The sequence below is a fragment of the Notamacropus eugenii genome, chromosome 5 (assembly GCF_028372415.1).
Source record: "Notamacropus eugenii isolate mMacEug1 chromosome 5, mMacEug1.pri_v2, whole genome shotgun sequence".
Taxonomy (NCBI): Eukaryota; Metazoa; Chordata; class Mammalia; order Diprotodontia; family Macropodidae; genus Notamacropus; species Notamacropus eugenii.
Window position 1 is genome coordinate 204647026 of NC_092876.1, and position 24130 is coordinate 204671155.

The 24130-nt window shown below is 35.7% G+C and overlaps 1 protein-coding gene across 5 annotated transcripts in view; it reads left to right on the top strand.

Moving 5' to 3' along the window:
* The window catches only part of NBEA (neurobeachin), a 783989-nt gene that overhangs the window by 86374 nt on the left and 673485 nt on the right, over nucleotides 1-24130 (top strand). For all 5 annotated transcript variants that reach the window (XM_072611897.1, XM_072611896.1, XM_072611899.1 and 2 more), the window contains exons 2-4: nucleotides 9824-10055; nucleotides 12598-12698; nucleotides 12950-13045. In XM_072611897.1, the coding sequence (XP_072467998.1) occupies nucleotides 9824-10055; nucleotides 12598-12698; nucleotides 12950-13045 (429 nt within the window). The remainder of the gene's footprint in view (nucleotides 1-9823; nucleotides 10056-12597; nucleotides 12699-12949; nucleotides 13046-24130) is intronic.

Sequence of the window (24130 nt, forward strand, 5' to 3'; positions counted from 1 at the left end):
ATTTTATTTCTCCTGGCTATTTATTCATTTCACTGGTGGAATAATCATATATGTATACATCTGGTCATTTCATATTTTCGCTAAAAAATCTAAAGTGTTTCACTGTTTTATACCATATGTGGTTCACATTCCTTTGCAATATCTTAAATAGATATTTTCATTTTGTTTTTCTGTTTTTATCTCATATTTTAATCACCAAATCATATGAACATAACACGAAACACAACGCAACACAAAAAACAAACCTTGTATGTTCTAGCTAACTTGGAGCTAACTTTTCCCATGAAGAGTATTGGGATCTTTCTAGATTTATAATTTCCCTTCAAGTTTCCCATAACAGTTTTTTCCTCTGCTCTTGAATATGCTTGTGTAATACTGTATAATATAATTATATGTTTGTGTCTTAGCAGATAAGGTGTTTGCAAATAATCTTGCATATAAATTGTAGGTATTATCATCATTCTATTATTAGACTTGCTCAGTGTAGGGGCAATGATTGGGTCTTAGCTAAATTTCTTTCTCTGACAACACGTTGGATTAGGCTCTTGATAAATAGTTAATGATTTTTTTTTTTAAGGGTCATATAAAGTGAGTGCAAATTAGTAGTTCAAATAGAGTTCATTTGAGGAGGGGATGCTGAGAAAGGGAGTAATTATATACTGAAATGAAGCTTATCAGAGAAAAAGCTTGCTGACTCTGAAGAATCAAATGAAAAAACAAATAGGAATTTTTTAATAGTGTGAATGGCAAATACACAGTTATGGAAATGAAAAAAATCATTTGTCACAGATTAAGGTGATAGAATCAGGGAATACATGGTATAGCATAATGAGAGTGATTTTGGTGACATAAGAAATATTTAGGGGGCTGTAGGTCAAACAAAAGGGTTTGGATTTGTTATGATAGAGAATAAACAGCTGCTTTAGATTCTTGAGTAACAGAGTAATGTGATCAATGTGACTGTCACAGCGGGTCTCTCTCTTAGTCACTGCTGGTAAGATTCTTGCTAGAGTCCTCCTTAATAGGCTGATCTTTCACCTGGAAGATGGTCATATATCTGAAAGTCAGTGTGGCTTCAGAAAGGGCTGAGGAACAGCCAATATGATGTTTGCTACCCGACAACTCCAGGAGAAATGCCAGGAGCAGAACAGAAGTCTGTATGCAACGTTTGTACATCTGACCAAGGCTGACACTGTTAGTCATGAGGACTTACGGAAAATTATGTCAAAATTTGGTTGCCCAGAGAAGTTCATCAGTATTGGATGTCAATTTCATAATGGCATGTTTGCCCGGGTGCTGGATAATGGACAGTGCTCTCATGCCTTCCCAGTCATCAGTGGAGTGAAACAAGGCTATATACTTGCCCCCATGCTTTTTAGCATGATATTTTCAGCCATGTTGTTAAATGCTTTCAGTGAGGATGAACATGGCATCAAGTTATCTACCGTATTGATGGTAATTTCTTCAATTTGAAAAGGCTACAAGCCAAAACCAAAATGGAGGGAGTGTTGATGCATGATTTTCTGTTTGCAGATGATTGTGCACTCAGTGCAGCCTCTGAAGCTGAGACGCAACAAAGTATGGATCAATTTTCTGCTGCCTGTGCTAATTTTGGCCTAATAATTTATACCAAGAAAACACAGGAGAACCATCAGCCACCATCACACCATCCATATATGAAACCATCGTTTACAGCAAATGGAGAAGTTTTCAATGCTATGAATAAATTCACTTACCTTGGTGGTGTGCTTTCCAGGAACGTACTCATTGACAGTGAGGTTGATACACACATTGCCAGAGCTAGCTCAGTGTTTGGGAGGCTCCAAAGAAAAGTTTGGGAGAGAAGAGGTATTAGACTGACTATCAAACTGAAGATCTACAGAGCTGTTGTGCTGACCTCATTGTTGTATGCCTGTGAAATATGGACAGTATACCAGCGCCATGCGAGGAAACTGAATCACTTCCATTTGAACTGTCTTAGGAAGATTCTGAGGATCACCTGGCAGGATAAGGTACCAGGCACTGAAGTCCTTGCTTGAGGTGAACTGCCAAGCATTCAAACTATGCTTCAGAGAGTGCAACTCCAATAGGCTGGCCACGTTGTTCAAATGCAAAATATATGCTTGCCAAAAAAACTATTTTATGAAGAATTTGCATGGGGCAAACGATCATGTGGTGGCCAGCATAAGTGATACAAGGACACTCTTAAGGTCTCTCTCAAGAACTTTGGGTTTGACTGTGCAACATGGGAGACACTGGCACAGGACCACTCAGCATGGCGTGCCCACATCAGAAATGGTGCTGTGCTTTATGAGCAAAGCAACAATGAAACAGCACAAAGTAAATGTAGGATGCACAAATTTGGAGTAACCATCCCAAATATTCACACAGACTATCTGTGCCCAACCTGTGGTAGAGCATTCCGAGCTCGTATTGATCTGATCGGCCACAGTCGTACAGATTGAAACTTCACTTTACCATGGTCACGTCATTTTGGTCCTCTTTGAGAACGAAGGACAACAACCACCAATGTGATGAATATGGTGTTTGAAAAAAAAACTGTCAACCATTCCCTGTAAAACATAATAGAATAGAGAACTAATGGTAAAATTTTGATATTTATACATAACAAATAAACTTATGGCCATTGTGAGGTTACAATATGATGATTAAAAGATCCTTAGTAGTCTTGAGAGTTGAGTACTATTCTTTTGGTTCTTACTTGGTTTGATTTGGGAAGCATCAGGATTCTTGGACTTGTGATTACAATGCTTGGAACTATCTCGGGGAATTGAAATAAGTTAAAGAAATTGATTTTCCAGGGACCATAATGATTTTCTAGGCACCATAGAGGGCCATCCAATTCAACACTCTCAGTTTTAGTTGAGGAAAATAAGTGTCAGTCTACATCTAGAGTGTTGTGTTCAGTTTTGATTGCACCTTTTTGAAGGCATGTTGATAGGCCAAATAACATCTGCATGAGGGCAAATAGGATGCTAAAGGGTCTCAATTCATACCATATTAGGATAATTTGAGGGAATTGGGTTGTTGAGCCAGGAGAGGAGAAGGGATGTGATGTTAGCCTTTGGCGCTTGTTTGGTAAGCTGTCACGGGGAATGGAATTAGAGTTGTTATTATACATGACTTGAGAAGACAAATGAGGAGCAGTGAATAAAGATTGTGGGGAGAAAAATTTAGAAATCTAGAGAAACTTCCTGATGATTGGGGTTGTTCTAGGGTGAAGTGGGCTTCCTCTGAAGGTCCTTGGTTCCTTCTCACTTAAGGTTTTCCAGGAGAAGATAAGATAACCAATTGTCAGATATATTATAGAGGAGATTTTTATTCAGGTAGAGGTTGGTCTGGGAGGTCTTATCCTCCCGGAGGATTCTGTAAAACCAATTGACTTTTCCCATGGTCACATATCTAGTGTTAGAGGTAGGATTTGAATCTGATGTCTTCCTGATTCTAAGGCTAGTACTTGATCCACTGTGCCTTTTCCTCTGTCAGGTTCAGTAATAGGCTTATACCCAGTATTATCCCTACAATTTTTTAGGTGCATAAGACCAGCTGTCATGGGATTTATTTTGGGTGTTGAAGTAGATTTGTTGGATGGAAAGGGGTTTTTTTTAGGTGCCTTTTTGTACATTTTTATTAATTTTGCAAACATTAGCCAATGTTAACAACATTCCAAAAGAGAAAGGACTATATATGTTTAGCTTTTATATTTTGTATACTTATATTCATTATTAATTTTTATTAAGTAATTTAATTAAATCATTTTATAATTTATTTATTGATTAATTAATTTTAATTAATAAATTTTAAAAATGAATTTTTAAATTAAAAATATTAAAATTTTTTAAATTATAATTTTTAAAAATATAAATTTTAATTAAAGTTTTTCATTAAGAATTTAATTTTAATTAAATAATTTATAATAAATAAAAATTAAACTTAATTAAATTTAATTAAATACTAGTTTATATTTATTATATAATTATATATTATATTTTATATGTTTAGTTTTGTATTATGTTTACCTTTTTTAAAAATTTAATTTGGTAGCATATGTCCCCTCCAAATTTTCTTTGTTGTTCTTATTTTTAAAAATGTTTCATTGATACTCTATGTGGGTATCACTGTTGCTCTCTAATCTAATCCCTCCAAAAATACACCCTCTTTCTGTTCCTCCTCCTCCATAAATATCCTAGCAAAACTCATGATATAACTTGATGAAAGAATATATACAATTTTGTGATATTTGGGGGCATCTAAAAATGCTAGTTGTTGCAAGAAGGCAAGAAAAAGAAATTGAGGGAATAAACACAGGCAAAGAAGAAGGAAAATGATCATTTATTTTGCAAAAGATGTGATGGTTTACTTACAGAGAATCAAGCTCACAACCTAGGTGTCATGCTCAACTCCTCACTCATATTCCCTCATGGCCAGTCTGTTGCCACGGGCAGCTGATTTTACTTTTGTGACATCTTTCAAGTATTTCCTCTTCACTTCTCTGTTATTGCTACCCCCTGCTTCATACCCTGAATTACCTCATGCCTGTTCTACTGCAGTAATAGCCTTTTGGTCACTCTTCTGCCACAAATCTTCCTACTCCAGTCCAGGCTCCACTTAGATGTCCAAATGGTCTTCTAAGAAACAGTTCTGACTATATCACAGCCCCCTTCCTCGCTTACTCTGTAAACTCTCTTGACTCCTTGTCACCTCCAGGATGAAAGGGAAAATCATCTGTTTGGCTTTTAAAGCCCTACATAACCTGTTCCTCCCTTCTTTTTAGTTTTCTTAAATCTTAACTCAAACTCCCATTTCTGTTTAATCCAGTGACATAGATCTCGGTGACACTCCATCTCCTTACTCTATGAATTTTCATTGTCTATTTCCCGCATCTGGAATGCATTTCTCCGTTTATTTTCTGCCTCTAGGCTTCCTTGAATTTCTTCAAGTCTCAGGTAAAATTCTGCCTTTTGCATTAAGCCTTTCTTAATCTCCCTTAATTTTAGTGCTTTCCCTCTGTTGATTTTTTTTCTAGTTTATCCTGTATGTGTATGTATATGTGTGTGTGTTTATGTATGTATATGTATATAATGAGAAAGGAATTTATAATTTTTATATTAATATGATATGTGTAGTGAATATACCAATAATTTAGTATTCTCAAGAGCTGACCCTCTGGCTTGGGAGTCAGAGCTCACAATGCGGCTTGAGCTGATTAATCAAAACTCTCAACACTCACAATCACTGGACCTTAAGTGAAGCAAATCAAAGACTGAAAAACTTATTCCCATCACAGAACTTTGGTTCTGTACTTTAGGGGAGGTGATCACAACCCCCTAAGACTTGACTCCAGAATTGTTATATTGTGGAACTTGTAGGTTTCCTGTGGGAAACCTTTAAATGATTGTTGGTAATCTACCTTCCCCACTTTGATTTAAGTATTATACTCAGTGCTTTTACTCAGCTAAGAGAACATTCCTCACTCTGAAATTTCTAATTAAATGGCTACCAGATTACTGGTATTTTGTCTCTGGCCTGCTGTTTTCGTCATTCTCAGGTCAGAGACTGGTTCAGTAAAAATCCTGTTAACAATAGTTTCCACATAGTTGTTTGCATGTTCTCTCCCCAATTAGACTTTGAGCTCCTTGAGAGTAGGGACTGTTTTTTTCTCTTTCTTTGCATCTCCCAGGCTTAACACATTGCTTGCCTGGCACATAGTGTTTAACAAATATTTATTGGCTGACTGACTAATCAGAAAAATGTAAATTAAAGCAATTCTGAAATTGTACCTCACCTCTTTCATATTGGGATAGCTGATAAAAAAGGAAAATGATACTGTACTAGAGGAGATAGGGAAAAACAGGCACATTGATTTAATGTTGGTGAATCTATAAATGGGCACAACCATTCTAGAAAGCGATTTGGATTTATGCACAGAAACCTGTTAAGCTTGCATGCCCTTTTACCCAGCTATGTCACTACTGTATCTGTACCCCAGAATGATCAAAGAAATAGGAAAAAATCCTGTATGTGCAAAAAATACTTAAATTAGTTTATAGTTACAAGGTACTCTTTTTTATTTCCTGCTTTGATTAATTAACTCCATGTCACCTGAAAGAAATTATTGCAAACCTTTTCTTCTCATAGCTCATCATGATCCCTACTTTTTTTTTTTCAGACTCCCTTGATAGTATTCCCTTCGATCTCCTTTTCCTCCAATTTCAGATAATGTTATCTTTCTGACTGTGTATATAGAGAAAAGGGGTTGTATGTAAGAGATATTTTGGAGTTAAAAATAACCAGATTGGGCCACTGATTGTCAGGAGTTACAAACCTGGGTGACCAGAAGAATGTTAGCAACTGTGAAATAAGTGAAGTTTGGAACTAGAGAACAGAGAATGAATTTACTTTTGGGTATTTTGAGTTTTAGATAATGTGAGATATCATATTTTAAATATCCAATAATCAGCTGAACATGGATGACTAGATCTCGGAAGAGAAACTATAGCCAGTTACATAGATTTGGGTGTTATTTGCGCATAGATGGCAATTAAACTGATGGTACCTGATGGCTCATCTAGAGAGACAATATAGAGAGAGTAGGGGATCTTGTTCAGGGTCTTCAGGTGTATCCATAAGGATGATGGTCTAGTAAAAGGAGACATAAGTGGCCAGAGAGCAAGGCAGAGAAGCAAGAGCAGTTTGTGTGTTGTAGTGTTTTAAATATTTTTAGTGCAAGCAATCCCTAGTTTATAAGCACATGTTCTGATTACTTATATGCAGTTCAGTTGCATAAAAATTGCCACACTTTTTCCCATAGAAACCATGTTATAAATGGTAGTCTAGTGCCCAAGTCGTTCCCCCCCCCCCCACATACTCCTTAATTCATCATGTATCTGGACTTTTAGTACTAAAATATTATCTTTAGCTTTGAGTCCCAGTAGTCCTGGAAATGGAGGAAGAAATTGTTCCTGCTTTGAGTTAATTTTTTTGAAAATTGTTTTTCATAGCTGTGAATTCTTTAGAAAATTGTTTTTCACCCAAATGTAAGTAAGATGGAAATGGAAAACTTGTATGTCAGTCAGTTAACTCAGCTATCTTCTAGGCACCGTACTAAGCCCTGGGAAAACAAATAAAGGCAGAGTTAATTCCTGCTCTGAAGGAGATTATATTCTAATGGAAGAAGATAACACATAAAAGAGAACTTTAAGGTTGAGGAGATAGTGGTACCAGCTGTGATTGGCATATTAGAGAAAGTCCAAAGGAGTAAGGAGTACAGTCTGGAGAGAATTGAAGACATGTCTGGACTAGACTTTCTTAAAATAGAGGTTCAGGGAGGAAATATTACATCAGAGGGAGAGGTCACAAGGATCCTAAGGTACTTCAGTATGTGAATTCCAGAGCTGGAGTGAATGTCCTGGATCCAGAATTTTGTGGGGCATGGTGGAGAAAACTCTGGAGAGGCAAGAGTAGTGATGTCAAACTCAGAAGGAAATTTTTGCCTAGAAAACTACGAATTCACATCTATATTATATTTTTATTTATCTTGTTAAACATTTTTCATTTCCATTTTAATTTGGTTGGGGTTCTCATTGGGGAGTTTTGCCAGTAGTTTGATAACTACAGTTTAAAGTACAGCATGGAGAGAAAAAGTATTTATACTTGAGGTTTTATTGTATTCATGCATTAAATATTTTTCAAGCATAATACTTTTCTGTGGTCTTAGTGATAGACTGTATATCACTTAGCTGGAGACTAGCTTACTTAGTTTAGTGAAATACATCATTCCATCAACACTTAATAAAAAGTTGTCCATAAGTGATGGATTTTTAACCATAGTAATTCATTAGGATTGTCAACTAAGACAAGAATTGTGATTTTATTGGTAGAGGGCGCACACACACTGATCACAGATCATTGAAGTAATCTTTTTCTCAATTTTTAATGGAGGTCATTAGTAGAATAAAAAAGTAGGATTCATTGAATAGAAACTTCTTTTTGTTGCAGAGAATATTGCATTTTAGTTCAGACATAGAATTTTAGAACTTTAAAGACACCTTAATGCTCAAGGTCATGCAGTTCATTAGTATTTGTCTGAAAAAAAGTATATCCTATCTGTCTCCCAATATTTTTCCATAACATTTTTCAGTTGTGGGTAATCTTAGCATGTACAAGATTTGTATTCATAGGATTATTGATTTGCTCAAGGTCACATATGTAGTAAGTGTCAGAGGTGGTATTTGAACCTAGATTTTCTTACTAGATCAGTGTTTTCCCCAGTTTGCTGTGCTATTCTTTGGGTTAGCTAGGGAGTGCAATGGATAGAGTGCCATGCCTGGAGATAGGAAGACTCAGACAGTCTGACCTCTGGGCTGGAGTTAGCCGTGTTATCCTGGGCTGGAGAAAGAAATGGCAAACCTTTCCAGTGTCAACTTCAGACATGACTGAAAAACAACATTCTGTTCTTTTAAGTTATAATGTTAAACCTCTCAGGATACTTAATCTTGATCAAAGTTTATAATTGTAACATTTCAATTAAAACACAATTGTATTGAATTTTTTTAATGGAAGAAAATTGGTGGACAAAAAAGATTGAGAATACTTCAAAATTGGTGGTTAAGGCTATCATTTAAAACAAACTTAAAATGTTTTAAATGAGGAAGAGACAGAAGAACAGTTCTTTTTAAAAGTTTGTTACAGAGAATAAGGGAAAATCTATAGAAGAAGCAGGCAGGCGAGATAGGGAGAGGGAATAAAAGGGAATGTCAGGAGAATTTGGGAAATGGAAATTTGCAGAAAGGAAATATCATGTAGCTAGGAAGATTTGGGCAAAAGAGGCCAGTTTTTTAAAATAATGAAGACAGAAAAAAACTAAATCAATGCTGAAGGCCTTGAAATAATATTTATAAAACATTGGAATGCTTTTCAGTGGACTTTTTAAAAATGAAAATAGGTGTTATATGAAATATTGGGCTCATTAAAAAGCATTAAAGAAGAGCAAGTATCAAGCAATTGCAGTTTGAGCAAAACCAAATGAGTGATTACTGGCAGGTTAGTTGTGACAACAATATAGTAAATCATAGGTTTAAATTTTTTTTAAGTAGACTCAAGTTATTGAAAGAATGTCATATTCCCTTTTTCTCTTCTGTTCTGTTCATGTTTTTCGATTTCAGTCTTGATTCATTTGTACCTATGGTTACAGAATATCCATTTGTTTGATTTTACTATAGTAGAAAAAGTAGAAAATAGAAACTACAGAATAGTCATATTTCTGGAGATATTGCTTTATCCAGTGACAATTTTTATAATTTATTTTCTATTAAATTTTAATAGTCTTATGGCGATTGTGATATTAAACTGGAACTTCTTTCAGATTGTAGGACATACAGAAACTTTTAAAAATCATGTAGCTTTTTTGGGATGGAGGGAAGTCATTCCATTTTGATGAAAGTTATATTAGACTAATATATGTCCCTTCCCTTAAGGACTGGAAATGTATCTAAAGTTTATATCCCCTTCAGCAAACATGAAAGGCACTTGCTGTTTGTATGTGAATTAATGAGCCAAACTGCATTTTTAGTACTTTCTTATAATAGGGTGTTACAGTATGGTACAATAGAATGGGTCCAGGATTTGAAAGACTGATATCCAAATCGTGGCTGTGCCACAATTATGTATGTGTAAAATGAAGGGGTTTTATCAGATGACCCCTGAGATTCCTTTCAGTCCTCAGTCCATTTCTGTGACCCATGATATTTTTTGAAGTCGTGTCAGATTTTATATGAGTAACAGTTTTTATTTTTCTTTTCAGCTTGTTGGTGGGGAATTCGATTTGGAGATGAACTTTATAATCCAGGATGCTGAGAGTATAACATGCATGTCAGAGCTTTTGGAACATTGTGATGTAACATGTCAAGCAGAAATTTGGAGCATGTTTACTGCCATTCTACGAAAAAGTGTCCGTAATTTGCAGACCAGCACAGAAGTTGGCTTAATTGAGCAAGTATTGCTGAAAATGAGTACTGTAGATGACATGATTGCAGGTACGAATTACATGAGAAATGTGTAATTTTAGTGTTCATGTTATACAGATTCATCTGAATTATATGGAACAATGTATTTTATTTTTAAAAAGAAATCGTGAAATTGAAGGCATTTTCTTCACTAGATTTTCAATAATTTGGTGGAGATAAGTGAATTGTTGATACTACTTAGTTAAGAACACATGATATTTCGCTCTTCTAGTTTTATTTTGTTTCAGTATTTTAGATTTTTTTAATCTCTGCGAATCCTTTTTGGAAACTGGGTATAAATACTATTTTGTACATTAGATCTAGACTGTATAATTCCATTTTCTCTTTTGAATTTAATCCATTTTATGAGGAGTTTATACATTTGGAAAACATAATATTTGATAGGAAGAATAAGAAGCTGCTGAGTTGTTTTAATTATAAACAACTTTTTAATACCCTTTTTTGTACACTTTTACACACCCATCATTGATTGATGAAGCTAAAGGAGTGGTTGATAACACTTAAATATCAAATAAAAACAATTATTTGATCAAAAGGCTAAAGGTCAAGGCACTTGTTCTCAGGATATTCTATCAGTTATCAAATGAGTATGTACGTAAACTGGCATTTTTCCAGGTTTTACATGATACCATTTGATCTTTGCAAACAAAAGTTTAGTTTTGAAAGATATTTTCTCTTTTTAAAGAGTATAAAATAAGCATTGAGATAGAATAGTATGCTTATAAGGTCACTGCTGCTTAATTAATCTTTAAGTGAATTTTCTTTTTTGAAGTTAAACTGATACCAGTATAAAAGTTCAAATTTTAGCATGGTTTAATACTACATCATAAAGTTTGTTGATTTATTTACCTTCCTCATTTCTCTCCCCTCCCCTCAATCCCCCCACCCCCCACCCAAAAAGACTTCTTGTTTCATTCTATTGCACATCTTTAACTTTCTCATAGAGACTGAAATGGGAAGAAAATTGTAACCAGCGTTTATATAATGCTTTATGACTTACTTAGTGCTTTACTCATAACAGCAGCTCATGACAACCATAATATAATAAAATTGAGACTCAGAGAGGTTAAAAGATTTGTCTAGGGTCACATACATATTAAATGTTGAGACCTTGAACTCAGACCTAGACCTTCTAACTTCTGTACCCTTTTCAGTGTTCTTTTAAAATATATTTGTTAACAAACATTTTAACTGATAAATGTAATAGCAGCTGTAACTCATTTAGTGTATGACATCCTTAGGAGAGGAGAGAGAAATATAGTTTCTTTAAAAATATTGATGGCTGAATTTGGGGAATATTTTTTTTCTTTTTACAAAGTCCATTTCTGTTTTGTCTAAATTGATTCCTATTAAAATGAATTAAATTTTTCAGTAACTATTCATTTACTACCCTTTTACACTTACAGCATTTTTGTAATGTTTGTCTTTAATTGTGTGACTTTAGGAAGAAGACTTCAAAACTAACCTGTCTCATTATTACAATTGCTACTTTACATTAGCCACGATCTTTGTGATACTTCAACAAGAGACTCCAGATTGTTATTTGAATGGCTCAGGGGATGGACACCCAACTGCTAATTCTGATTATTTCACTTGCATTGTGAAAGATTAAACCTTGTAGAAACTCATTCATTATGCCATTAAAATTTCCTTATTCATTTTCCATTCTCAAATAATATGTTCTTTATATGTATTCATTTAAGGGTCAGTTATTTGTTGATATGAGGATGGCTAAATATGAAACAATTCAGAGTCTTGAGCCATTTACATACACAGTAAAATATTATTAATGTGCTCCCAAATTATGTATGAAGAGATATGACAGCTGGAAAAGTTTTTTAGAAAATATTTATTGTTTAATCAAATTGAGCATTACCAGCAGCTTTTCAAAATTTGATTACATGCATACATACAAATATGTGTATATATATGTATATATATATATAAAGCCTAATAAAAATTAAAATAAATAAGTGAATGCTTAAGTATTTCAAAGGACATTTGAAAAATTTCTTAGTACAGTGTGTCAAATGTGTAATTTTTTCATTATTTGTTGAGCTTATGATATATACTGTGTATTTAAAGAAACTTCATATATTAATTAGTCATATATTTTCATGGTTTTTGGAAGTGAAAACATATTGCACAAAGACGTAATGTTCAGAGCATATCATTACTTTGGAAAGGAAGTTGTGTTTGTGGCATTGTTAATTCTTAGTTCAGGTTAAATGTTGAAACCCTGTTACCAATATTATTTCTTATCCATTTCTCCTTATAATTGTTGGTATATGCTCAGAAAGGACAATTTTAATATTAGTCTTCTAGAAGCATCTTTAGACATAATTTGTAATGAAAAAATATTATTCATAATGAATCATTACTTGATGCTGTATTACCTGTGCTTCTGCTGTTTATTAGGGTGGCTATTTAATAAATGAATTTGTTGTTACAGTGAGTATTTATAGTGAACATATTTTTTCTTTTATAAAAATATTGCTTTGACTAATTGTGGGTTGCAACTAAAGTTCAGAATAACTATTTTCCTTTGAAGATCTCCTGGTTGATATGTTGGGGGTTCTTGCAAGCTACAGCATCACTGTCAAGGAGTTGAAGCTGTTGTTCAGCATGCTTCGAGGAGAAAATGGAATCTGGGTAAGCTGTAATGAGATAGAGAAGTTCTAAGTATCGGTGCATTAGTACTTGTGGTTCAATAAATTGTCTCTAGAGAGCTATAAACTTAAATTTTTAATGTTAATTGAATGTTTCTCTAAAAGAAATTTTAGCAACTGATTTAAAATTAATTTACTATTTAGTTAGAAAATGGTCTTTTGGCTAACATGGCATGTAGGGTATTATTACTCTGTGAGTACACTGACAGTTCTTCTATTTTATTGTTTCCTTAGCCAAGACATGCGGTTAAATTATTGTCAGTCCTTAATCAGATGCCACAGAGACATGGGCCTGATACTTTTTTCAATTTCCCTGGCTGTAGTGCTGCAGTAAGTTTTTCAATGAATTTATTTTTAAAATTAAATAATTTATTTTGTTGTAGAATTCTGTAGTTCTTGCAGATATCAGTGCTTGACTTTTATAACACGGGAGAGAAAATAGAGCACCAAAGTTTAGGTGGTGTCACTGTCTTTTCTTGGGATATTATTGCTGCCTAATCGTATAAACCAGGTAATTCCCTTTCCTTCTTGCATTTAAACAAACAAACAAAAATTGCTGACTGACTGAAGAGTAGAAGGAAATGTAGAAGACTGATAACTCTTTAGCCAACATTTAATTCAAATCTCAGGGTTGACTCAGAAGGTAGAAAAGCTTAGGTTTTGTGCTTTGTAATATTATACAGGAATAGTGAATTGATAATTAATTTATCAAACTATGAAATGGGTGCAGGCATGCCTAGTTCTTTGGGTACTTGCCAGAAAAGACCACATTTGGCAGCAGGAAATAGGGAGGATATCACAATTAAATTAAATACAGAGTATTGGGGCAAAAAAACCAAAACAAAATAACTCATAAAGGTGAAGACAAATGGCAAAAGAGGTAGAGAGACAGATGTTATGGGGATAGGATGGGATGGGATGGTAAAAGAAGGTAGGCGACTTGGGAAAGAGGATGGGGAGGGGAGAGGCAGGATTATCACTCACCTAACTATGGACTAGAGTGGGGAGCACTGGGCAGCAGGACCTGATGGAGGTAGAAGAGTACTATAGGGGTAGAAGTTTGAGTTCTCATTTTTACAGAGTTTTATAAGGAACAGACTCTTATCTAACCTTCCTTGGGATCAGTCCATTAACATATACAAATTATCTCATAATTATCGCTCAAACTTTAAAGTTGTCATTTCAAGATTGTTAATACCTTTTTGATGTTCTGCTACTCCGGAACCATGGAGGTCTGGAATTTGTTTGGAATTTACATATCACAGGACCATAACCCTATCAGAAATACCTAGATGGTGTCTGCTGATTTAGCACATATTACCAGGATGTGAATTTTGGTTAATATATGATATACTTAGTAAATTTTGCTCCTTTGATCTTTGGGACAGTTTGTATGCAACTTTCACATTTCCCTTTGGAGTTTTATTTCCTACTATTGCCCCTTTATCCTGGCTACTTATTAACTTATCTATTCTGACTAGAAGTGGGAGGGGGATTGGTCAGGGGAACAAGACCATGATACAATTTTAACACAAATAGGAATAGGTCTAGGGGAGTGTTGTTGACATGTTTAATAAATACTTGACAACTCACTGACAGAAATTCTTCCTATTCAATATTCCCTTCTTTTTTCCCTCTCATGTTCCTTTTCTGAAATTATAATAACCTCACTCCTGTTCTGATTATTTTCTAGATCTATTTTGATACTATTTTATCTTTCTGCCTTCCTATTTCTCACAGTTCTTTCCCAAGTCTGATTTTATCAATAACCGTCTTTTGGCATCTGAAACAGCCCAGGCAGAAAAGTGCAATCCAGATGCTATTCTTTCAGTTTTATGGTGGTGATACAAAGTGAGAAATTATTAAAATTCCTGATGGAACTTGACTATGTTAAAATAAAAATGTTTATGCCTTCAGATAAAGATTATAGTTACTACATTAAAATATGTAAACAAAGCAGGTGTGTGTGTGAGAGAGAAATCTGTTAAGTTATATTTGTAATTTTGATTGAATGATTATATCTAGGTTCTTTTTTTTGGTCACAACTTTCAGGTAGTTCAGTGATTTCTTAAATTTGTTCTCCTTAATCAATTACAGATAAGTTTTGTTTTTCTATGAGATACCTTACATTTTCTTTTATTTTCTTTTCAGTCTTTATTTTAATAGTTCTCAATTTTTTTATGAGATTATTGGCTTGTATTTGGTCTATTCCAGTTTTCTGAGAGTTTGTTACTCAGGTATCTCTTGTGCACGTTTGTTAATTGGATATCCCTTGTGCCAGTCTGTTTATTCCTTTTCCAAATCTTCCATAGCTCATTTATTTTTCCATTTTTCCTCTACTGCCCTCATTTCATTTATGAAATAGTTTTTTAAGTTCTTTCTAAAACTCATGCTGAGGCAAGTGTTTTCTTCTAGGAATTGAAGTTGAATTTGTGCTCCATGTTTTTCTTTGAGACTTTCTTTGTAGATATTTTTGAGTTAGTCTTCTTCTGGTTTTGTGTCTTGGGTATTCTTGTCACCATAATCACTTTTTGTAGGATTCTTTTTTCATTTACTCATTTTTCCAGCCTGCTTTCTGACTTTGTTAAAACTAGGCTCTACACGCTTCTGGAGGGAGTGTCTGAGCTGTTTATGCTGCTGCTTTCTTGTTATTGAGTAGTATTGTGTTGTTCACGCTTTCAGAGGCAGCTATAACTGAGAACCAGCAAGGTCTCAGTGCTCCTAAAGTGTTCTGGTCCAGAGTAAAGTGTGATTTTTGCCATCCTGATGGCAGCTCTGCAAGTTTCTGATCTCAGTTTGGGTCTGATTCAGCTACTATCAGTCACCTAGAAGGCTCTGCTTGTTCAGTGAGAAAGAACTGTAAACTTTCCTTTGGGTTGGAATTCTTGCCACACTCATTCTTCTGCAAGCTTCAGATTAGGTTAGAATCTGGAAATGAGACTTTGTTTTACTTTTGGGATCAGAGCCCTTCCTCTTCTGCCACCCATAGGTGTAGGTCCCTTCCTGTCTGCCCTGGATTTGTGATAGATCCAGTTGTTGCTGGTGGTTATCAGGGGGGTGGCCCCCTTTCTCCAAAATGTATTTTCCCCTCAATGGTGTCTGTGGAGGCTGGGATGAAATCAAGTCTGGTTGCCTGGGAGTCGCTGGTATTCCCGTCTTTTGGGGTCAGGATCTGGACTGTCTCTATCATCTCTTAGTAGAGTTAGGGATCAGGGTGGTAGTAGTAATCTGACTTCCCTGGGACTTGCTGTCTCCAATCTCTCTCTTAGGGTTCTCTGCTATTGAACAGTTTTCTTGTGGGATTAAAAAAAAACTCCCATCATTGTGGCATTTAAAATAATGAATTCTTTTCTAGATGTGTTGAGTTTGAAATGCCTACAGGTCATTCAGTTTGAAATGTTTAACAGGTAGTTGGTGTTGTGGGACTGAAATTGAGGGAAGAAAATGGGGCTAGATAACAAATAGATAATAAAACCTATAGGTTCTGATGAAGTCACCAAATGAGTGAATATAGTAAGAGAAGAGTGATCAAGATAGTCTTGGAGTAAACCCAGTTGTTTGGTTGTTTTTCAGTCATGTCTGACTCAAGTATAGACTGTAGGATCATTGAAGGCAAGAACAGTCCTACTAGTTGGTATCTGAATCTTTGATACTTAGCACACTTTCTGTGATAAAACATTTAATGTTTTATCTGCCTATTAGCAATGTGATTTAATTATTCAAACTAATTTTCCCACATGCTTGTTATTATTTTTGTTCAGTCATTTCAGTCATATCTGACTTCTTTGCGATCCCTTTTGGGATTGTCTTGATAAAGATATTGGAGTGGTATACCATTTCCTTCTCCAGATCATTTTATTCACCAGGAAACTGAGGCAAACAGGAGTAAGTAACTTACCCAGGGTCACAAAGCTTGTGTTTGAGGCCAAAGTGTTTAAGGTATTTGAGGCTAAATTTGAACTTAGGTCTTCCTGACTCCAGGCCTGGTGCTCTGCACCTCGCTGCCCCATTACCAGTTGGAGAAAGTATGGCTTATGAGCAGCAAAGGGGAACTATCAGTAAGTAAGAGAAGCAGGTTAGAGTGTGGTAGTTAATTTGTGGTAGTTAGCAATGTCAAATGCTGCAAAGAAGGCAAGAACTATGGGGACTGGAAAGATCATCAAATTTGGCAGTTAAGGAAAATTTGGTAACTTGAGAGTGAGCATTTTCTGATGAGTGACAAGGTTGGAGACCAGATTGCAAAAAGTTGAGAGGTAAATGAGAGAAGAGAAAGTAGACACACACTAAGTATAGAAGGAGAAAGAGTTTCTATGACTTGGATAAGAGGCAGGTAGGTGATATAATGATAGTGCCACAACTGGTTTCAGGAAGATCTGAATTCAAATGCTGCCCCAGATACTTACTAATTGTGACTGTGGGCAGGTCACTTTACTTCTCCCCCAAAACTGACACTGAGGGCCATTCAGGGATAAAGTTGAGGAAGATGGGACTCAGAGAACCACTGGAAATGATTACTGGGAGTAATTTACTCTTAGATTGAAGAGAAATTGCTAGTGGGGGTTTTTCTTTTACCCTTAGGGATAGTAGAGGTTAATAGATAAATTACAATGCTCAGTGGTTCTGCCTTGAGGTGTTGGAGCCATCATCCTAAGATGGCAGGTTTTTAAACTAGGGGTTTGTGAATTTAAAAAACCCCCAAAATATCAACACTTGTATTTCAAAATAATTGGTTTCTTTTGCAATCCTTTGTATTTTATTTTACCATATTTAAAAACATTCTGAGAAGGTATGCATTGGTATCATCAGATGGCCAAATGGGCCATGACTTGAAAAAAGTTAAAGAACCCAGTGCTGGGTTCCTGCTTGCCTGTTCCTCTGGGTTTAGGAGACTACTCTTTGAATGAGGCCTTCAACTAGTTCAGAATCCACCTTATTGTATTACCATCGAGGATATATTTCTTCACAAGAATAGTATGAAATTCTTTATGTAATGTATTGCTAAAATCCACTGTCTGTGATGTGCCAGGATAGTAACTCTGTCAGAAAAGGAAACAAGGTTAATTTGGTGTGCCCTGTCTTTGATGAAACTATGATAGTTCTTTGTAATCAACACCTTTCGGGCTAGATTTCACTAACCATTTCATGAAATATCCATTCTAGAATTTTCCAAAGAATTGAAGTCAAACTCAGCTGGCTTGTAGTTTTCAGACTCTTCACATTTGTCTTTTTTTGAAAATTGGTACATTTGCCCACCTCCAATTCAAGGGTACCTCTCCTGTTTTCCATGATCTTTCAGACAAAACTGAGTGTGACTTAGCAGTCACATCTGTCTGTTCTTTCAGTATCTGAGGAGATCATCTGGATCAAATGACTGGAGTTCATCAAGGACAGCTAGGTACTCTATTTCTGTCTCCTTCCTTTTCTTAGTCATCACCTTACTGTTATCCATTTTTCTTCTGGTGTTTTCAGTTATTAGCCTTAGCAGAGAAAACAGAAGTAAAATAATGAAAAGCTGTGCCTTCTTTCTGTTGCCACTTATCATTATCTGATCCTACTTCAAACAGTAGTTCTATCCCTTTTCTTATTCTTCTGTTTTCTCTAATGTAGTTTAAAAAAAGAAGGAAAAAATCTAATTTCTTTTATGGATGTTCACTTCTTTTGCTTGCCACTACTTGTTAATTCTCAGATTAAACACCCTTGGCTCCTTTTTTTTTTTAAACAGAATTATTCCACACTTATGTATTTATCATTTATTATTTGCCTTCACCTTCCTCTTTTGTTTGTATCTTTAAAAAATTTGAGTTGCTTGGTAAGTTTCTGTTTACCCACATTGCTTTCTTCAGACAACTCATTTTTTTCTCCTTGTTAGAGTAACCTTCATTTCTTTTTTTTAAGACTCAAACACCAGAAGACAAGTACAAAATAGAGAAAAGGAACGAAAACATATCATAAATTTAAATATTGGAACTTAAATACAAAGTAAGAAAGAAAAAAATAGCATGTTATGTAGGTAGCAGAACATAGGAGAGGTTTCAAAATATGTAACAATAAATTTTCATTTCAAAAAAGCCTGTATGATAAATACTACATATTGTATTGAGAGCTGTCTATCTTTTCTGTGCTTCCTTGTAAGTTTTCTTTTGTTTTCTGCTATGCACTTTTTTTACTTTGGTCCTCTCTCCCACACCCAAAAGGCTACAATAAAGTGCAGATATATTTCTTTATAGTTACAGGTGTGGATACACACGCACGCACACATGCATACATGTATGCACACACACATACACACACACACACTTTCCCAAATAAATTCTACCTCTGATTTGTTTTTATATTTGTGCATACCTTTTGTTTCCTATCCCTCTTGTATCCTCTACTTTACTTCTTTTTTTTGATTACTATTTTTTAAAAAAATTTATTTAAGTTTTCAACATTCATTTCTACAAAATTTTGAGTTCCAAATTTTCTCCCCATTTCTCCCCTCCCCCACCCCCAAAACACCGTGCATTCTAATTACCCCTACCACCAATCTGCCCTCCCTTCTAATGTCCCTCCCTTCCCTTATCCCCATCTTCTCTTTTGTCCTGTAGAGCAAGATAAATTTCTATACCCCATTATGTGTATTTCTTGTTTCCCAGTTGAGTATTGAGTATTGAGAACAATACTCAACAGTTGTTGCTGAAACTTTGAGTTCCAACTTCTCCTCCTTCCAACCTCCCCACCCATCCCTGTTGGGAAGGCAAACAATTCAATATAAGCTGTATATGTGTAGTTTTGCAAATGACTTCCATAGTAGTCATGTTATGTAAGACTGACTATATTTCCCTCCATCCTATCCTGCCCCCCATTTCTTCTCTTCTCTCTTTTGACCCTGTCCCTCCCCAAGAGTGTTGACTTCTGATTGCTCCCTCCTCCCATTGCCTTCCCTTCCATCATCGCCCCCCCCACCACCCTGCTTATCCCCTTCTCCCCCACTTTCCTGTATTGTAAGATAGGCTTTCATAACAGAATGAGTGTGCATTTTATTCCTTCCTTGAGTCAAATGTGATGAAAGTAAGCTTTTTGTTTTCCTTCTCACCTCTCCCCCTTTTCCCTCCATTGCGAAGGCTTTTTCTTGCCTTTTTTGTGAGAGATAATTTGCCTCATTCCGTTTCCCCATTTTTCCTCCCAATATAGTCCTCTCTCACCCCTTAATTTCATTTTTCTAGATATGATCCCTTCCTATTCAACTCACCCTGTGTTCTGTGTGTGTGGGTGTGTGTGTGTGTGCGCGTGTGTGTGTGTGTGTGTGTATAATCCTACCAACTACTCAGATACTGAAAAAAGTTTCAAGAGTTACAAATATTGTCTTTCCATGTAGGAATATAAACAGTTCAACTTTAGTAAGTCCATTATGATTTCTCTTTCATGTTTACCTTTTCATGCTTCTCTTGATTCTTGTGTTTGAAAGTCAGATTTTCTTTTCAGCTCTGGTCTTTTCTTCAAGAATGCTTGAAAGTCCTCTATTTCATTGAAAGACCATTTTTTCCCCTGAAGTATTATACTCAGTATTATTGGGTATGTGATTCTTGGTTTTAGTTCTAGTTGCTTTGACTTCTGTAATATCATATTCCACTATATCTTAATGTAGAAGGTGCTAGATCTTGCATCATCCTGAATGTATTTGCACAATACTCAAGTTGTTTCTTTGTAGTTGCTTGCAATATTTTCTCCTTGATCTGGGATCTCTGAAATTTGGCTGTAATGTTCCTAGGAGTTTCTCTTTTTGGATCTCTTTCAGTAGGTGATTGGTGGATTCTTTCAATATTTATTTTGCCCTTTGATATTCTAGAATATCAGGGCAGTTTTCCTTGATAATTCCATGAAAGATGATGTCTAGGCCCTTTTTTGGTCATGACTTTTAGGGAGTTTCATAATTTTTAAGTTGTCTCTCCTGGATCTATTTTCCAGGTCATTTTTTTTTCCAGTGAGATATTTCACATTATCGTCCATTTTTTCATTCTTTTGGTTTTGTTTTGTTATTTTTCTTGGTTTCTCATAAAGTCATTAGCCTCTATCTGCTCCATTCTAATTTTGAAAGAACTATTTTCTTCAGTGAGCCTTTGAACCTCCTTTTCCATTTGGCTAATTCTGCTTTTTAAAGCATTCTTCTCCTTATTGGCTTTTTGAACCTCTTGCCAATTGAGTTAGCCTATTTTTAAAGGTGTTATTTTCTTTAGCATTTTTTTAGGTCTCCTTTAGCAAGTTATTGATTAGCTTTTCATGATTTTCTCGCATCTCTCTCATTTCTCTTCCCAATTTTTCCTCTACCTCTCTTACTTGATTTTCAGAATCCTTTTTGATCTCTTCCATGGCCTGAGACCATTGAATATTTATTTTGGATGTTTGGGATACAGAAGGCTTGATTTTTATATCTTTCCCTGATAACATTATTCTTCCTCATCAGATAGGATGGGAGAAGATATCTCTTCACCAAGAAAGTAACCTTCTATAGTCTATAGTCTTCTATAGTCTTATTTTTTTCCCCTTTTTTGGACATTTTCCCAACCAGTTACTTGACTTTTGGGTCCTTTGTCAAGAGTAGGGTGTACTGTGGGAATCTGTAAGATCTCAGTTCCTCCACAGTGGCACAATCAAGCATGAACCCTGGTCTGGAAGTAACCAGAAATTTTTGTGCCCAGAATCTGTGAGTAGTAGTTTCCTCTCCACAACCACCTTGCCTCCAGTTCCACCAAGCCAACACTGGGGGCTGAGATTCAGATGCTCAGTCCCCCAGGGACTTTTGGCAGGGGCAGGGCCACCATTCAGTGTGAGATAAAGATTCAGCTGCTCAATTCCTCCAGGAGCATTAGGTGGGGGCAGGGTGTCCACACAGGACTAAGGTAAGAATCAGCTGCTCAGATCCCCCATGGGTGTTTCTATCCAACAATGGATGCAGGCTGCTGTGGGAGCTGCTGTTACCCAATGAGACTTCTGCCGCCTCCTGGAGCTATGGGAAGACCCTGCTCCTTCTCAGCCAGCTGAAAAAACCCTCTCACTGACATTTGACATCTGTGGGTTGAGGGATCTGTAAACTTTCCCTACTGCCACTGGGGATTCTACCCCAGAGGCCTGCTGGAGTCCTCCTCCCGGCTGCCGTGTTGCACAGTCAAGGGTGGGCTTGGGCTCTGCTCCCAAGTGCTGTGTGACAGACCTTTCCTGTTGGCCTTTCAGGTCACTCTGGGCTGGAAATCTCCACTCTGTTGTTCTGTGGCTTCTGCTGCTCTAGAATTTGTTGAGAGTCTTTCTTTACAGGTATTTTATGGGCTGTGGGGGAAGAACTAGTGTATGTGCGTCTTTCTGCTCCGCCATCTTGGCTGCACCCAATCCTCTACTTTACTTCTGCTTACTACCTTACCCTCATATTACTTGCCTACACCCTCTCCAAGGATCCCTCCCCTATCCTCCCATTCCCATAAATCTAAACACCCTTCTATAACCCCCATAACGTATTCTTTCACCCTATCCTCCCATTCCTGTTGATCTAAACACTGTTCTGTATCCCCCTTTTACCTATTCCCTTCTCCTCCTCTCTAAAGATCCCTTCCTTGTCCTCTTCCCCCGTTCCTATCCCCTTACCATTTTATTTCTTCTGAATTCAGAAGATTTTTATACTCTTCTAAATATATATGTAGTGTTCCCTCTTAAACTCGTTCTTGATGAAAGTTAAGTTACCAGAACTACTAGTCCTCCTTCTCCATGTAATTCCTCTGTTTTGATGATTCTTCTGATTCCTCAATTGTATAAAATAATTACTCTTTTTTAGCTATTCCTAAATGGATTTACTTTTAAAATTCATATTATACTCAGGTTTACCTCAATCTTCCTTATAAGGTACTGTAACAGCAAGGACCCTGGCATGAACAGGAAGGCCTGCTGTACAGATTCTTAGATCTAGTTTTCTAAAAAGAAAGCAACTTTTGAGAAGTCAACAATATTCTTTAATCAAGCACATATATAGTTCACTTAGTTCAGGGGAGAAAGTCAGTACCTTGAACTTCAGAGAAAATACAAACAGTGATCACAAGCAGAAATAAACAGAAACAAAAAGACAGGGTTTCCAACTGCCTGACCATAGACAACACATACATCATTACCAGAGAGTGAAGCACCAACATCTGCATTTTCAAAGTTGGGGGACTTCTTAAAATGGCTTCACAGAGTCTCATCTGACACATGAAACTTTTTCCAAAAACTAAGCCCCAAGCAAAATCTCACCTCAGAATATGTATATTCTTTTCAGGACTGGAGGGCACCACACTCTTTAAAAATTACCAAAAGATGTCTGGGGTCTATTAATGGGTAGGGAAAATCTTTAACTGTTCCCCCCACCCACCATAACCATACATTAACCTTACAGGTACCAAATTATTAATGTGAATCTTAGATATAGGTTTTGCATTTTACATATATAAAAATTAAGTAGTCTGTCCTTATTGAATCCCTTGTCCTTAGTCTTTGGGATGTACCTTATGTTTTTCTTGGCTCTTGTATGTCAAATCTTCTATTAATTTCAAGCTTTTTTTTTTTTTTTTATCCAAGTCTTGAAAGTCTAACAGTTGATCAAATGTCTATTTTTTTCATTCAGGATTATGCTTAACTTTGCTGGATATGATGTTTTTAGCTGGACCCCCGTTCTTTTGCTCTTTGATACATAGTGCTCCAAGACCTGCAGTCCTTTTACGTCTCTGCTCCTAGGTTTTGTGTGATTCTAATTGTGGCACCGCTATATTTAAATCACTTTTTTTTTTATTGCTTGTAATATTTTATCCTTCAGCTGTGGGTTTTGGAATTTGACTATAATGTTCTTATGGGTTTTCCTCATAGAATCTTTTAAAGTGGTGCTAAATGGATTTTTTTTCCTCTCCTTCCGCCTTTTATTCTAATGCTTCAGGACAATTTTCTTTAATTATTTCTTGTATTATTGTATCAAGATTCTTTTTGCTATCGTAACTTTTAGGTAGTCTGATTATTCTTAATCTTTTCTTGATCTGTTCTCCAGATTGATTGTTTTTCTTATGTTTCACATTTTCTTCTGTTTTTTCATTCTTTGTATTTTGTTTTATTCTTGACATTTTAAAACTTCTGGCTTTCCCTTGTCCAATTCTAATTTTCAAGTAGTTGTTTTCTTCCTTAAAATTATGTATCTTCTTTTGTAATTGGTTGACTAATTGTCTTTGTGTGCAAGTATCTGAGATCACAGGTTTTACTGTTGTCAGAATCTTTCTTTTAATAATCTTCTTGTTTATTTCAGGTTGTTATTTTTTTTAGTTTTTCCTTAATCTCTCTCATTTGATTTTAAAAATCTTTTGGAAGTTCTTCTATGAATTTTTTGCCATTTGCCATTACTCTTTGGTGGTAGAAGAGGGTTTCTTT